This window comes from Sus scrofa, chromosome 13 (genome assembly GCF_000003025.6).
Source record: "Sus scrofa isolate TJ Tabasco breed Duroc chromosome 13, Sscrofa11.1, whole genome shotgun sequence".
Classification (NCBI taxonomy): Eukaryota; Metazoa; Chordata; class Mammalia; order Artiodactyla; family Suidae; genus Sus; species Sus scrofa.
In genome coordinates, this window is record NC_010455.5 from 120,833,532 (window position 1) to 120,851,614 (window position 18,083).

At 35.7% G+C, this 18,083-nt stretch overlaps 1 protein-coding gene across 21 annotated transcripts in view; it reads left to right on the top strand.

Moving 5' to 3' along the window:
• The window catches only part of ATP11B (ATPase phospholipid transporting 11B (putative)), a 146,275-nt gene that overhangs the window by 105,899 nt on the left and 22,293 nt on the right, over positions 1-18,083 (top strand). For 16 of the 21 annotated variants that reach the window (XR_002337765.1, XM_021069876.1, XM_021069867.1 and 13 more), the window contains 5 exons: positions 1,060-1,187; positions 2,160-2,298; positions 14,243-14,308; positions 14,859-14,962; positions 16,498-16,663. Coding sequence is in view for 20 of the 21 variants with exons in the window: in XM_021069876.1 (XP_020925535.1) it covers positions 1,060-1,187; positions 2,160-2,298; positions 14,243-14,308; positions 14,859-14,962; positions 16,498-16,663 (603 nt within the window). In the remaining variant the exon portion in view is untranslated. The remainder of the gene's footprint in view (positions 1-1,059; positions 1,188-2,159; positions 2,299-14,242; positions 14,309-14,858; positions 14,963-16,497; positions 16,664-18,083) is intronic. The other 5 variants (XM_021069874.1, XM_021069880.1, XM_021069882.1 and 2 more) reach the window with 1 other exon arrangement.

Here is an 18,083-nt window from a genome sequence, read left to right on the forward strand (position 1 = left end):
ATTTTTTAAGATTTGGAAGATACATTAGTGATTGAGTTCAGGGATGGCATATAGGTTTCATATACGAAGGTAAATAAGTGATAGAGGCCCCAAGAGTGCTATACTGAAAAGGTTCAGAAGTCAGAGGCTCAGAGGGAGAAGTCTTTTAATAGGTTGGCAGTAGCTGTAATGAACACATGGTGGGTCTTTTGTTGACCTGCTCCTCCTGACTAATTGGGCACCCTTTTCACAAACCACACTCCATATCTCTAATGGATCAAGACGTTTGTTCTAATTTATTGAGATGACAAGAGTGTAATTATCTAAGGTTTTTTATGAGTTGTTTGTACCCTTAATCACTGTTTTCTCCTCTGTTTACAAACTGTAACTCTAAATTTCAAATATTTGCTTGGGCATTGATTGCCAGTAACAATATTTGCTTACTTGGGTGAAACTAAGAATGCTATAAGAGCATGTAACAAGGAGACTTAACCTATTTTTATTAGGATTGGGGGAAATTGATAGTGTAATTTGAAAGACAGTATCAATATCAAGAAAAGCAGTATGTGAAGTATAGGCAAAATGCTAAGTAATTACTACCAACAGGAGCCACATATGACTGTTTAGAAGTAGCAGCTGTCATTAGGAATGTGAGCCATTATTTAATCCATGATCCATTTATGGATTAAAGTATAGGACTCAACTGGGAAACAAAGCCATGAAAACAAAACTATATGTTTAGCACATCAAAGGAATAATAACAACCTTAGGATGCAAGTAGGAAAATTGTGTAAAATTACCTCACAGTGACCAAAGTGTGGGGTATCTTGATATATAGATCCAATTCACCATAATTCCAGAATCACTTGACATAACAAAACATTCCAGTTTCTGCAGAGAGTATAAACCTAGAGACATTACATCTATATAAGAAGCAAATTGGAATTATTAAAATGGATTTTGTGTAGATTGAAAAAATTATATAATTTTTATTTTTAATATGCTTCGTAATTATATGCATAAGTATAATAGTAGTATATAGTTTAGGGTCTTAAAATTCCTACCAATTTCTCTTTCTAGACACTATATGACAGTGTGTACCTGACTTTATACAATATTTGTTTTACATCCCTACCTATTCTGATATATAGTCTATTGGAACAGCATATAGACCCTCATGTATTACAGAACAAGCCCACCCTCTATCGGTAAGTATTTTCTAGTATTAAATGTCCATAATGTTTCTTATTGCAAGTAGTATATATTATATAGTTATCAACTTTTAAAAGTACCTTAAAATTAAGGAGATATAGTAGGCATTGTCTTGGTGATTGAGGCTTTCCTAAGGAAAGTACTTTAATTGTCATATGGTTTATAATTGTTAAACATTAAGGAGAATATTTAAATTTTCCAATGTTTTTAGGAAAGAATACTTTCATTCTAAGAATGCATTCAGCAATCGCGTAATTTGCACTTAGATTATAAACCAGTAATACTCTATTTCATCAGCACAGAACTTATTCAGTAATTAGTTGCCTCTGGAGTTCCTATTAGTTACATGTTCTAGCACTGCCAAATTTATGAGAGGTGATCATACAAAATACAAGGTTGAGGACGTAATTCCCACTCCAGATCTCCTGGGTTATTCCTGCTTTCTCAGAATCAAGTACTCATAGATACATGGAACCAGCTCAGGACCAGCTTATTGCTTGCGCATTAACGTGACCTCTGCTCTCATAGAGATATTCGGCCATACAAAAATGGCAGTATCTTACCTTGATTTCCTAGGATATCTAGGACTGGGCTTGACCCTAGATCAGCACAGACTGTTCTCATAATAGCTTTTGATAAACATGAACTCAATTAGGAGCCTCAGTGCTGAACCTAACTCATATGACTCCACTGAAAAGACAGTCATGGTAGAGTGACTGTTTATGACAGATAAATCAACTTTTCAAAGTTAAACTGAAGTATGTTTATATCATATTTAGATATACTTATCAACTCTTTTATAGATGTATGGTGTTTTAAGCAGTGGGTTATAAATTGGGTTTTATTCTTTCTGTTAAAATTTTAAGCAATTTTAAATTAAAAAATCCATCATGTTTTTGTTTATCAAATTATAATTATTTAGTAGATATAAATAATAAGTCCTAATTTTTTTTTTTTTAAATTTGCAGAGACATCAGTAAAAACCGTCAACTAAGTATGAAAACATTTCTTTATTGGACCATCTTAGGTTTTAGTCATGCTTTTATTTTCTTTTTTGGATCCTATTTTCTAATAGGGAAAGATACATCTCTGCTTGGAAATGGCCAGGTAAAATATATAAATTTTTTCCTACATCACAGCCATAGCAATGTGGGTCCTTAACCCAATGAGCAAGGCCAGGGATTGAACCCACATCCCCACAGATACTAGTCGAGTTCTTAACCCACTAAGCCACAACAGGAATTCGATGTAGTTTTTTAAGTAGTGTTTTCAATAATTTGATTTGGTGTGGTTTTTGATAAATTTCTGTCATACAAAATAAAAAGCACATTCACGTTATGAAATTGCAGATGTGGAAATGCAATTATAAAAAGGTCTTCAACTTTTTTTTACTTAACGAAATTTTATACAAATAAAAATTAAAATAGAAAAGCAATGCGATGTAATCTTAATATGAAACTCAAGTTACCTAAGCAGTTTTGCCATTCAAAAATTAATTCTCAGGCAATATGTTCATGCTCCTGCATGCTCTTCACTTAAGGACTGTGTTTTTTAATAATAGCTACTGTTTACTTAGTACTTGATATTGTGCTCATCAGTGCTTTACATGCCCCATTTCCATTAATCCTCATTATAATCCTATTGGAGAGATAATTATGGTCCAGCTTTTTTAGATGAGAAATAAAAACTTAGTGTTTAGGTTTTTACTTGTAATTGCAGGTGGATTGGGGGGGGTGTTTGTTTTTGTTTGGTATGCTTAGGAAGTACTACTCTACTCTTCTGCACACATCAGCAATTCTGAGGACGTCAGGTTACTGTTTAGAATGGCCGCTTTTCTGAAATGTGTAACTGGGAAGGAGTACCACACGATATGGTTTTTTTTTTTTAATTACTCAATGAATTAATTACATTTATAGTTGTATGATGATCATCACAATCCAATTTTATAGTATTTCTATCCCATACCCCCAGCGCATCCCCCCACCACCCCCTAAATGGTCTCCTTTGGAAACCGTAAGTTTTTCAAAGTCTGTGAGTCAGTATCTGTTCTGCAAAGAAGATCATTGTGTCCTTTTTTCAGCTTCCACATGTTAAGTGATAGCATTTGATGTTGGCGTCTCATTGTCTGACTTCACTTAGCATGATAATTTCTGGGTCCATCCATATTGCTAAAAATGCCAGTATTTTGTTCCTTTTAATGGCTAATATTCCATTGTGTATATGTACCACCTCTTCTTTAGCCACTCCTCTGTCAATGGACATTTAGGCTGTTTCCATGTCTTGACTATTGCAAATGGTGCTGTAGTGAACATTGGATTACATGTGTCTTTGCGAGGCATGGTTTTCTCTGGATAGATGCCCAGGAGTGGGATTGCTGGATCAAATAGTAGTTCTATTTTTAGTTTTCTGAGGCATCTCTGTACTATTTTCTACAGTGGTTGCACCAGTTTACAATCCCACCAACAGTGTAATAGGGTTCCTTTTTCTCTACACCCTCTCCAGCATTTATTGTTTGTAGACTTTCTGATGATGGCCATTCTGGCTGGTGTAAGGTGGTACCTCATAGTGGTTTTGATTTGCATTTCTTGAATGATGAGTGATGTTTAACATCTTTTCATGTGTTTTTTGGCCATCCACATGTCTTCTTTGGAGCACTGTCTGTTCAAATCTTCTGCCCATTTTTTGATGGGGTTGTTGGTTTTTTTGGTATTGAGCGGTAGGAGGTGTTTATAAATTTTGAGGATTAATCCCTTGTCAGTCACTTCATTTGCAAATATTTTCTCCCATTCTGACCACACGATATGTTGTTTCTGTGTCCTGATTGGAGTGCTCATGTTAAGAGACTCTGCAGAATGAGGCCTCTCTTTCTAGGCTTAGCTAGATGGGTTAGAAGGAAAAGAAATGACAGCTGTGCTACTATGGTAGACTGGAAATCCTTGTCACCTTTTGTTTCTTTTTCCATTCTAAAATATATTTGTAGATACAGAAACACAAGATTTGCAGTTGGGAAAATACGAAGTTTTATCTTTTCAACAAACATTTATTGAGGACCAACCATTTCCATGTACTACACTAGGATCTGGATATATAACAGTAACTAACACACTCAGTCATGGGTTGTGAGGGATAGAGAAAATAAGCAAGTTAAAATGATAACACAAGTGCAGTGAAGGAAATGGGTTTCAATTGTAAAGTGGCTTTAACCATGCAAATCACTATAGTTTGTGAAATAGGAACACATGTTATTGCACTTCACTTTTGAGAGTGCATTTAGCCTGGTTTAGACAAATATATGAATCTAGTTTGTGTAGATGAAAGTTATAGCACTTCCCCCCAAGTAATGACTACCTTTTGTTGAATTTTTTTCTCAGTGCCAAGTGTATTCCAGGTATTTGCTTATTAGTAAATTGTAATAACCCTATATGAGGAAAATAGTTGTTAACTTTTTTCATACTAGGAAATTAACCTCAGGTTAAGAAACTTGCCTCAGATCACACAATAGATTCCAAAGTATAATTCAAACTGAGATCTGTATGATGTCAAAATCTGCGTGCTTAGCTATGATCTAAAATTTCTTTGAGAAGCAAGTATTAATTAGCCTGGTTCCCTTCTGTGAAGCATTGCCCCCTGTGCAAGGACCATCAAATATATGGATATATGAGAGAGCATGCCCATTTCCACCCAAAATACTGGGCTAAGAGGGGAAAGAGTTAAGCAAGATATCATTGGAGGAAAGGAAATTAAAGAGATCTTTCATTACTAGTTACTACTTTTTTTAAATGATTTTAAAAGTGACGTGTCCCCTTTATGGTAAATTTAAACACTATATAGAAAAATATATAAAGAAAATAAATGACCTGTTTTCCTTTTACCCAGTTGTAATTATCTCTGTCATTTTCATGTATTTTCTTCCATTCTTTTTTTTTACTATCTTTCATTAACTTCAGAATTTATATCTCCTTGTTTTCTCAATGAGAGCCTAATTATAATTATCCCCTTATTATAGCCTAAATGATTTCTCGTATTATTAAAAATTCTTCAGAAATTTTTTTCACAGCTACATAGTATTTTATTACGTGGCAAAAATTATTTAAGTATTCCCTTAATTTGAGAATTTAAATTTGTTTCTAGCTTTTAGCTTTTAAAATTAAATATTGAGCATGCCTTATACAAAAGAAAAAAAAACTTAATGAAAGGTAAATTATTATTGGCTCTTTAATACAAAGTTGTTTTTTTTTTTTTAACCACCTGTTAATTATTGTTTGCTGTGCTTTTTTTTAAAACTGAAATTTGTAAATCATTAATTTCTTTCACCTTTTAGCCTACCAGTTCTCCTACTCAGATATATACCACTAGAAATTAATCTACCACTCCCTGCCACCAATACTAGATATAATGGAAAAGAAACATACATTGGAGTCAGTCAAATTGGATTTATATCCTGGCACCTGGAGTTATCATTTGAGTGGTTTGGGATGAATTAGTTAATCTCTCCGAGACTTGGTTTCTTCCCTGCAAATCTAGGAGCATAATTACTTACCTACATGTTTGCTGTCAGGAATAAATGATATACGTGCAACATTAGGCATAGTGGCTAGCATATAAAAGTATTCAATAAATATTAGCAGTATTACTTGTTATTAGTACTGTCAAATCATATTTGATGTGAAGACCCTGTCCTACCCAATCCCACCTGACTTCTTTCTCTGAGAAACTCCTCTTTAGCTGTGTAGGTTAAACTATCCTTTCTGGCTCTCTTAGAACACGCAATGCTTATTTCTAGCTCCAAGCCATTGCTGTTTCCTCCCTAGAGTACTCTTGCCTCTTTTTTTCCAAAGTCCTTCTTATAACCATCTACTCTTCAGGATTGACCCCACAGACCCCTGTCCTTTTGTTGCATCTCCCTCTTATGTGTCCCTGTACTTAAAGTCTGTTTAGACATCTAGGTCCATGTCCCATTGTCCCCACTGGATGTGTTGAATGCTTAATCATCTCTGCATGATCCTGAGAGAGGAGGAGAAAGAGTTGGAATAGTTATGGTCCATGTAGGGCAGAATAGTATAAGGGAAGTTAAGATTCTACCCCATCTTTTGTGTAAGGGCCCAGCAGTATCATGAATATTATAGGTTTTTTTTTTGTTTTTTTTTTTTTGTCTTTTTGTCTTTTTGTCTTTTTGCCTTTTCTAGGGCCACTCCTGCGGCATATGGAGGTTCCCAGGCTAGGGGTCTAATTGGAGCTGTTGCTGCCATCCCATGCCACAGCCACAGCAACTCGGGATCCAAGCCTCATCTGTGACCTATACCACAGCTCATGGGAACACTGGATCTTTAACCCAGTGAGCAAGGCCAGGGATCGAACCCTCAATCTCATGGTTCCTAGTCAGATTTGTTAACCACTGCGCCACGACGGGAACTCCTTTCAACAAATTTTTGAAGTATTATTTCATTCGTATTCCTCTCAGATCTTTTTAATAGGTCTTCCTTTTCCCTTAGTAAAATATAAGAATCCTGCTAAGTTTTCTCTGAGATTTGGAAAGACTGAAAGAATGTATATTATATGTCTAATACCTGTTTGTTATATGTCTATAAAGCTGCTTTCCTATGGGCAGATCTTTATCTGCTAAGCATCATAAAAAAGACATTCCTTTACTGTCACTCCTTAACAAGTTGCTAGAGGACAAAAAAATAAAAGGGCTGAACTACTGGCTAATTTTTTAATTAGTTTTCTTCAAAATAGTGGATAAGTTAAACTTATATAAAATTTATCTGTCTTTATGCAGGCTTAAAATACTCAAAGTATTTGGAATAGAAGTAGTAAGTTAGAGACTGGGGCTTGTCTTCGAATACTTTAGTATCCTAGTACCACAAATATTTGTCAAAAAGTCAGATTTGTGATTTGATGACTTTGGGTAAACATTTATTTTTCAGAGTTGAAAGTGACCTTAACATAAAATTTTAAATTATTTCTGTAATCCAGTAGGATCACCTTTATTTGAGTCAGCTTTTTCTAACAGCCTTCATACAAGAAAGCAATCATCATTTATTTGTTTTTTTTTAATAAAATTTTTATAGCATTTTTTTTTTGTTTGCTTTTTAGGGCCTCACATGCAACATATGGAAGTTTCCAGGCTAGGGGTGGAATTGGAACTGTTGCTGCCAACCTACACCACAGCCACAGCAATGTGGGATCTGAGCTGCACCTGAGAGCTACACCATAGCTCTTGGCAACACTGGATCCCTGACCCAGTGAGTAAGGCCAGGAATCAAACCTGCATCTTCATGGATACCAGTCGGATTCATTTCCACTGAGCCACAATGGGAATCCCCTAGAATCTTTTTTATTAGCAGAATTTTGACGGAAGTAAAAATCATTATAAAATATTTTATTTGTTAAAAATCTTAACTTTTAAAAAATGTCAAGTCCTCCAAGAATAATGGGAAAAAGAAACTGCCATGAAATCATTTTTTTGAAAGCAGCTTCATTGAGGTATAATCAGTATATAATCTGCACATATTTAAAATTCATAATTTGGTACCTTCTTTTACCATCTTAACATTTTCAAGAGTACAGTTCAGTAGTGTTACATACTTTTTTTTTTTTTTTTTTTTGTCTTTTCTAGGGCTGCATCCACAGCATATGGAGGTTCCCAGGCTAGGGGTGTAATCAGAGCTGTAGCCACCGGTCTTTGACCTACATCACAGCTCACAGCAACGCTGGATCCTTAACCCACTGAGCAAGGCCAGGGATCAAACCCACAACCTCATGGTTCCTAGTTGGATTCATTAACCACTGAGCCATGACAGGAACTCCACATACTTTTTCATCCTGCAAAACTAAAACTCTGTCCCTATTAAATAATTATCCATTTTCCCCTCTTCTCAGCCCCTGGAATTTACTGTTTTTTACTCTTTCTACGAATTTGACTACATATGAAATAATTTTTTTAAGTTACATAATTGGAAGGTAAACATCAACAAAGAAGGTTTATTAAGGATAGTATAAATTACAGAGATACTGAAAGCCAAATAACTATGTTTTTTAAAAAAGGAAAATTTATCTGCTCCTTTGTTAATCTCTACAGAGTCAGTCATCTCATCTTGGGACCCTACTTGTTCTAATAATGTTGCTGTTGCTCAGAATATTTTTGGAAATAGCTTATGTTGTCTTTCTGTGATCTCAGTGAAGAAACTTTCTCAGGGGAGAAGCTATTTAAAATTAGAGATGAGGGAAGATGTTACTTAAGATTATAGATAAGAAAAATATGAGAGAAACAATTTAGGTGGAAAGAGTTCACCTCCAGTTAAAGAAAACTTCCACAGAATGCCATGGCAAACACACCCTGGCTCGGTTAAGAATAGATTAGGAGAGTAAAATATATAATGAAAGAAACTAGAAGAAAGGGAGTTTTTGTCATATGGTAAGAGTAGAAAACTAAGATAATGTAGGAAGGAAAAGATCAGGAGAGTAGTTTTAAAAGGTAGCCAAGTTCCCATCCCAGCATTTCATCGTGTTCTGCTTGTCTAGTGGCTTCTTTTGAAGCCTTCAGGTAAAAAAGAAAATAATAATAAAAAAATAATCCGTTGTTAATTCAGGAAACCAAGCACTAATACCTATTCCATTTAATCTCGTTGGTCTGATACGAAAATTAAAGTCTAGATAACTACAGTTTAAAATAAGATCTCACCCAAATAAGTGTTTTTTGGGTTTTTTGTTTTGTTTTGTTTTGTTTTTGTTTTTGTCTTTTTGCCTTTTCTAGGGCTGCTCCCGTGGCATATGGAGGCTCCCAGGCTCGGGGTCGAATGGGAGCTGTAGCCGCCAGCCTACGCCAGAGCCACAGCAACATGGGATCCACGCTGCATCTGCAACCCACACCACAGCTCACAGCAACGCCGGATCCTCAACCCGCTGAGCAAGGCCAGGGATCGAACCCGCAACCCCATGGTTCCTAGTCGGATTCGCTAACCACAACGGGAACTCCCCATATAAGTGTTTTTTAACTTGTTCATTTTGTTTTTGATTTGCTGAGGTATACAGAAAGTCAAAGAAAAATGTCTGATTTTTTTTTTTTCTTTCTCCTTATGGAGTTATACCCAGTTTGGAAAACTAAAATAATTAAAATTCAAAAAATGCAGGACTGGAGAAAAATAGAAAAAAAAACTATTAGAGTACTCTAATTCTAGTTACACTTCTCCAGTAGATATGCTAAATTGTCATACCCTCGGTACCATTCTCAAACATATATTCACTGTTTCACCACATTAAAAATTAAATGAGTTTCCTTGTGGTGCAGTGGGTTAAGGATCCAGCCTTGGTCACTGCAGCGGCTCAGGTTGCTGTGGTGCAGGTTCAGTCCCTGGCCAGGAACTTCCACAGGACACCAAAAAAATAAAATAAAGGGAACAGGAAAGATTAAGGATGAAAAAGTAATTCTTCACTCCTATATCAAGCCTTCCAGGTCTGGAGCATTTGTCAGATTAGTTTAGGGGAAATAATTAGCAACACACAACAGACTGAAGAGATGAAATTTCAAATTCTCGAGTTCCCGTGGTGGCGCAGTGGTTAACGAATCTGACTGGGAACCATGAGGTTGGGGGTTCGGTCCCTGCCCTTGCTCAGGGGGTTAACGATCCGACGTTGCCCTGAGCTGTGGTGTAGGTTGCAGACGCGGCTCGGATCCCGTGTTGCTGTGGCTCTGGCGTAGGCCAGCGGCTATAGCTGCGATTCGACCCCTAGCCTGGGAACCTCCAAATGCTGCGGGATGACCCAAAGAAATAGCAAAAAGACAAAAAAAAAAAAAAATTTCAAATTCTAATTTTGAAAGAGAAAAAAAAAACCTTTTTGTAATTCTTACTAGTACTTTTATTTTTTCATGATTTCTCCTCTTATTTCCTATCTTTAATTGATTTCTCTTTCACACTATACATCATCAGCTATTAAAACCTAACCATCAAATGGTAAGAGCACTGCGTTAAGACAAAAATATACTATTTTATATCTGTATTCCAAAGAGAAATCAGTATTCTTTATTTCAATTCAAATGATTTAACCAACATAATTACCAGTCAGGTCATTCAAGAACACATATGCAATTTAATTCCTATAAATAGATACAGATTTATTATAATTAGAGCTTATAATTAAAATATCTTTGATTATCTAGTACATTACAGAATTTCCCTATATGGTCATTTATTCATGAGACAAATATTTAAAGCATTAATAATATTCCAGGCAATTTGGTTGTGATGATCATTGTACAACTACAAATGTAATAAAATTCATTGAGTAATTTAAAAAAATACAATAATATTCCAGGTAATTTATAGAAAATTATGTACATTAGAGAACAGAAATATATACCTTGCTTATGGTATCACCCAATAATCAGCTATATGTTTAAAGCTGATACTAAAGAGATAGTTTGTACTGGAGAACTGAACAACAGTAACTAATTGCCTTCTCTATAAGTCTCATAAAAATCCCAAACTTACTATTAAAAAATAAAATCTTGACTTCTGCAAACCCATTTTCCTTCCATTTCTCAGGCGAAATTCTAAGAATCATCCTTGACTTCACTTCTTCTTCCTTCACAACCCATACATGGTCACTTTGGTTTTAATCACACATTTCCTGAATGTTTCTATTTCTCTCCTCTTCCAAACTATTAGGATCATCACCATCTCTTTCTGGGACCATAGTAACTGCCCTCTTCCTGCTCCTGCTTCTGTTCTTCCCTTTCCTACTCTCTGTTCTCTACACAGCAGCCCAAGTGATCTTTTAAAAATGAAGAGATCTGGAGTTCCTGTCGTGGCTCAGCAGTAACGAACCTGACTAGTATCCATGAGGACGTGGGTTCAATCCCTGCCCTCACTCAGTGGGTTAAGGATCTGGCATTGCCAGGATCCGTGGTGTAGGTCGGAAATTCAGCTCAGATCCCACGTTGCTGTGGCTGTGGTGTAGGCCAGCAGCTGCAGCTCCAGTTCAACCCCTAGCCTGGGAACTTCCATACACTGCAGGTGAGGCCCTAAAAAGCAAAAAGAAAACGAAAGATCTAGACTGTATCTTGGACTGTATTTCCTACCACCTTTCCTTTTATTTACTCTACTCATCCACATTAGTTTTCTTGCTCTTTTAAACCAATTTGTTCCTGCTTTACTTCTGCACTTGTTATTTCTCTGCCTGGATGCTTTTCTCTCACGTAGTCATGTGAATGACTCTTATTTATTCACATTTGCTGAAACGTCACTGGTTTAAGTAGGCCCTTCTAGCCCACTCCATTAAAACCCCACCTTCCTCACCTTCCTTCAGTTCCTGACCTCTTGCTCTATATTTGCTTTTTTCATAGCACTAACCTCTACCTGAAAGTATGTATTATTAAATCTATTTATTTTCTGTCTCCTCCACAGTGTGTAAGCTCCATGAGGTCCGGAACTTTACCTTATCACTGCTTTATTCCCCAAGGTCTAAATGATATTTGGCATAGAATAGATGCTCAGTTTTATGTCTTAAATATACAAATGAGTGATGAGTGATCCTTTTTAATTTGGAATACATTCTTGGCTTAAGTAATTAGGTACAAGGTTAAGTTAGAAGAAGTGATCTGAAAAACAGATTGTGATAGAAAGTGTTTCAAAGCATCTGTCTCTTCTGAGCAAGGGCAGATCCAGGTTTAGTAGAATAGTCTAAACTCTCCTTATTTTGGCAGACCCTTATTAAAGGAAAAATCATAGAACTGTAAATACAAACTTAAGAGTATGTGGGAGTTCCCGTTGTGGCACAGCAGAAATGAATCCAACTAGGAACCATGATATTGTGGGTTCCATCCCTGGCCTTGCTCAGTGGGTTAAGGATCCGGTGTTGCTGTGAGCTGTAATGTGGATTGCAGACACAGCTCAGATCTGGCATTGCTATGGCTGTGGCATAGGCCGGCAGCAACAGCTCCGATTAGACCCCTAGCCTGGGAACCTCCGTATGCTGTGAGTGCAGCCCTAAAAAGACAAAAGACAAAAAAAGAATGAAAGAGTATGTGAAAGTGACTATGAGTAGACATAAATACATCCCACTTAACCTAAACCAAAGTAATAAGCCCAACTCAACTTCTCTTTAGCCAAATCCCCAAAATGCCCTCTGCCACTCACTTCATCATCACGTAAACTAGCTCAAGAGGAAATGAGAATGGAAAGAGTCTTAACTGATGATTGCACTTGAAATACATTACTTTTGCCAGTTTAAAAAAAGAGAATGTAAATGTGTTTTCCACAGTTCCCTCTAAGTCTATGAATACCAGAAGGAGCCCTAAATCCTCCTCTGCTTCTGAGGAAGAAACCACGTAACTAGCCGCAGTAAAAGCAGATACTGATGGATAGATGTGCTGTTGTTACCACCTCTAGGCACAGGTTTCCTGACAGTATCAAATACCTGTACCCATATGCCTGAAAGAGAAGACTCTTAAGAACTGAGCTGACTGAGACCTGATGATTTTTTCAGTATTTCCAGGTCATCTCTGGAGATGATAAAAGCAGGAAAAGTCAATATGACTTCCATTCTTTTCCACTTGACAAACTCCCCCAAGTACCCTCAAATAAAGAAATACTAGTTATCTCATTGTTGATTATAATAGCCATTATTTATTGATTGCTTATTATTTATACCATACACCCTGTTCTTTCTGCATATCTTAATTCTTTTTTTTTTTTCTTTTGTCTTTTTAGGACCACGCCCTCGGCACATGGAGGTTCCCACGCTGGGGGTCGAATCAGAGCTGTAGCCTATGTCACAGCCACAACAGCACCAGATCTGAGCCACATCTGTGACCTACACCACAGCTCATGGCAAGCTCATGGCAACACTGGATCCTTAACCCACTGAGAAAGGCCAGGGATTGAACCTGCATCCTCATGGATACTAGTCAGATTTGTTTCCACTGAGCGAGATGGGAATTCCTGCATACCCTAATTCTTATGGGAGCCTATAATGTGTTTCCCCATTTTATAGGTACAAAAAGTGACATAGAGAGAGGTTAAGTAATTTGTCAAGTAAATGCTGATTGTTATAAATCCATAATTAATAATTTTTTAAGCCACTGGTAGAGACTGTTATTACTTTTTAAACTAAATTAGTACATAGTTCTGGTTGTGCTCTTATTTGTGTAAATTAAATACTGACATTCTTTGGGAATTCTGCATTTTTAGTAAACCTTAGTTTTGACTATAAAGCCCTGGGAATACTATCTGATTGATGTAAACTGCATTTTCATACAAAATCATTTGAGGAGTAGTTCACTGGCCATTATCTTTCCTTTCACGTGTTGGTTTTGTATGTAAATTTGTTTTTTACCTGTTCTGTCTATGCTGTGTCCAGAAATACAGTGGCAGTTAATCTGCTGTGACTTCTGGTTAGAAGGGTTTTTGGTTAGAAGGGTTTTAGAAAATAATTGTGAGAGTTCCCATCGTGGCTCAGTGGTTATCAAATCTGACTGGGAACCATGAGGTTGCGGGTTTGATCCCTGGCCTCGCTCAGTGGGTTAAGGATCTGGCATTGCTGTGAGCTGTAGTATAGGTTGCAGATGAGGCTTGGATCCTGCGTTGCTGTGGCTCTGGCGTAGGCTGGCAGCTACAGCTCTGATTAGACCCCTAGCCTGGGAACCTCCATATGCTGTGGGTGCAGCCCAAGAAAAGACAAAAAAAAAGAAAATAATTGTGATTGAACAGGTTTTTATCATCATTTTATCTGTGTTACAGGAATAAAGCAGTCACTAATGGCTATACCATTCAACTAAAAACTGTGCCACACAATTCCAAACCTTTCTTTGGGTTTTAATGCTGATAATGTTATCCAAAGAATCATCTTATATAGTAATGAACTTAGTAATGCTTTATAGTGTTTCTTTCATTTTCCTTTAATTTTTCTAATCAAGTCACAGATTTCAGTTGTGATGGGTGTAAATGGTACAAGTGATTTTTAGTGAAGAGTGTAATTACTTTTTGCCTCACACCTGATTTAGCAGTATGTTAACATGTAATGCAATACTGGTTTATTCTTTTTCTTTTAGATGTTTGGAAACTGGACATTTGGCACCTTGGTCTTCACAGTCATGGTTATTACAGTCACAGCGAAGGTATGATATGGAAATTGGAATCATGGATACATTTTGTATCTGTATAATTCAAAGTTAATTTTCTTCATTTCTTTTGCTATAGATAGATCAGTTTTCCCTTATCCTTTTCCAGTCATGAATAATTTTATAGATTGGTAGTTTAATAATTCACTTTAGTTTTTGTCAAAAAAATCCTTTTTTAAGTTCATTGTTTTGGAAAGCCTCAGCTAATTTTTTTGGTGAAATAAAGGTTAACCCCCCAATACTCATCTCTGAGTATTCTTCTTCTCTCTCTGTAATGTAAGATAACACAAACTGGTTTAAGCCATGGAGTTGAGAATAAAATACTCATGAAATTTTAATGCTGCTTTCTTCTAGAAGAAAAATGCTATTAATTTGAAAATGTTCAAATTTCATACCACGATCTTTCCGTTAATGTTTATCCTCTGAAGGATTTTTGCCATAGGAACCTTAGTCACTTATAATTGATACATTTTATTCTTGCGTTTTACCTGAGAAATTAAAGATTTATAAATTTACATTAGGGATTTTTTATTTTTACTTTTTTTAGATGGCTTTGGAAACTCATTTTTGGACCTGGATCAATCACCTTGTTACCTGGGGATCTATTTTATTCTATTTTATATTTTCATTGTTTTATGGAGGGATTCTCTGGTGAGTATATTGTATTTTAATTATGTTGATTCAACTCTAGTAAATATTTATTGTGGTAGAGTCTATTATGTACAAATTCTTCTCAGAATAATTTTGAGACTCTATCCTGATAAGAAATGTAGTTCTTTCAGTTGATCTTCCTGATATGGAGGAAAAAAGAAACAATTATTGGATGTCTACTACATTCTAAGTGTTTTATCTAAGATACTACATTGATTCATTACAATAATCTTATTACCCTCTTTTGTCTATTTGGAAACTGAGCTCCAAGATCACAAAGGTTAAAAAGTAGCAAAGGAGTTCCCGTCTAGGCTCAGTGGTTAGCGAATCCGACTAGGAACCATAAGGTTGTGGGTTCGGTCCCTGGCCTTGCTCAGTGGGTCAAGGATCTGGTGTTGCCATGAGCTGTGGTATAGGTCGCATATGCGGCTCGGATCCTACGTTGCTGTGGCTCTGGTGTAGGCCAGCTACAGCTCCGATTAGACCCCTAGCCTGGGAACCTCCATATGCTGTGGAAGCGGCTCAAGAAATGGCAAAAAAAGACAAAAAAAAAAAAAAAAAAAAAGCAGCAAAGCTAGGATTTACTTGACAGTTAATGTTCTTTACACTAACCATATTCCCTCTAAATTATTATTACTGTATATAATAAAATAAGTCACATAGAATCTTTAAATTTTCATGAATGAGTTAACTTCTCTCTCAAAAGTAAATAGTATGCTGCATCTTCATTGATAAAAATCAGATAGTCATCTACTCTGATAGACTAAAAATTAATGCCTCTCCTAAGATTCTTTGGTAAGCTGTGGACAACTAAAGTCTCTCAACTGGAGAATTTATATTACGTTTGCCTGCTGTGCCTGTGATCCCTATACCAGGCAAAATATTACAAAAAGTGGGCAAAAAACTTGGATTAGCTAAACATTAAATTTCATTTTGGAATGTAAAAGGATACTTTTATGAATATCATCATTTGTTTGTAATGTTTGTTTTTAATCCTCTTTATTTCTCCATTTCTTTCTGTATTTCCCCATATTTTGAAGTAATACATACATAAACCCAAATCTTGATAATACATTCTACTATGTAAAATATTTGTGAGTACATTTTTTTTTAATACATGTGAAGAGAAGATCCTCTAAGTAGAGCTTTTTAATCTAAGATTTGCATAATCAGGCTTGTTGTTGCTTATCAAGTATGTTGTTATGTACTTTTCCTTGGTTTTTTTCGTCTCTTAAGCCTATATTACTACCTAATTCTACCTAATTCTTTTGATATCCTACCACTAAGATAGAATTATTTAGCCAGCTACTTGCCACTTTCCTAATTATAAAAACTATAGCTGTTACTGAAACAAATTAAATTGGATTTTATTTTTAACAGTTAAAGTCTATCTTGGTTTATTAGTTGATTAATTAAATTACACTGAACATTTTCCCATAGTATTCTTCAAATATAGTAGATTTACTTAATGTCTTGATTTAGGAATCTATCCTATTAGTTTCTACTTTTATTAAGACCATTTTCTTTCTTTGCAGGCCATTTTTGGGCTCCCAAAATATGTATTTTGTATTTATTGAGCTCCTGTCAAGTGGTTCTGCTTGGTTTGCCATAATCCTCATGGTTGTTACATGTCTGTTTCTTGATATTGTGAAGAAAGTATTTGACCGACAGCTCCATCCTACAAATATTGAAAAGGCACAGGTATCCACTTGTTATATACAATACCTTTTTAATCGGAAGTCTTTAATGATGAATAACTGTCATTATAATTTGCTTATATTAGAAAATAGGAAATTGTCTATTCCTATAACAAGTATTCTATAAGTATTATTAAATGTGGTATTTTTAAAGATATTGTTGCTATTTTATGACTCCTGACAAATTATAATTTTTAAATTACATTGTGTTATTAATAGAACTAGATTATCAAGTTACATCCAAATAATAGTGTGTCTTTAAATAGTATTACCACAGCATTCTATCAAATATGTATCCATTATCTTTAGAAACCTAAGAATTTGAGTAATACTTCTTTAGTCTATATTGTTTTCAACAAAAGTATGAAATAAATTCTTTAACCTGTGTAACTTTTTACAGAATGGGTTTTTATAAAATATATTCTCTCACTGAACACATACTAATAAATATTAAGTTACAGTAGATGTTACATAGTGTTTAAGAATATGGTCTTTAGGGCCTGATTCAAAACCCAGTTCTACCACTGTGTAGCTCTGTGACTCTTAAGTCTCAGTTTCCTCATGTGTAAAATTATGACAAATATGTCTGTTTTGGAGTTCCAGCACGGTGGGTTAAAGATCCAGCATTGTCACTGCAGCACCTCAGGTCACTGCTTGGATGTGGTTTCCATCCCCGTCCTAGAACTTCCACATTCTGTGGGCACAGCCAAAAAAAAAAGGAATACCTTCATTACTTCAGTAATGAGGATTAAATGAAATAATGTGCACAAAGTAGATGCTCAAAAAATGATAGCTGTTTAGTTAAATGTGCCTTTTTTGTATAATTGACTTGTTCATGACCTAGAAATCTGAGTTCATCCTGTTAACTGTAGCATAGCATTGAGTATATATCCTCAAGAATATATTCTAATCAACTTTTATGCCCTGTAAGCAAAGTTTATTAATCATTTAGTTCTGCCTATATGCCAAGCAAATTTCATTTCAGTTTTGGAAATTTCTGAGTTCCCACTGTAGCGCAACAAGATTGACAGCATCTTGGGAGTGCTGGGATGCATGTTTGATCCCTGGCCTGGCACAGTGGGTTGAATCCGGTGTTGCTGCTCCTGCAGCTTGGGTTGCAGCTATGGCTCAGATCTGATCCCTGGCCTGGGAATTCCATATGCCACAGAGCAGCCAAAAAAAAAAAAAAATTGGAAATTTAGTTGCATGTTTGTACTACAAAAAGCAAGTACTCCCTAAGTACTTAGTGATTTGGTTAGACTTCCTAAACTGTATTTTGGTTTTAATTTCATTTGATCATATCAAGATTTCTATAGCACTTATTTGCTTTGGTAACTCAATCCTAGCCAGTTTTAACACTGTTGAAGCAACATAGACCTCTGAAGCCCCACAAACTTAATTCAAATACTTGAAATGATATTAAC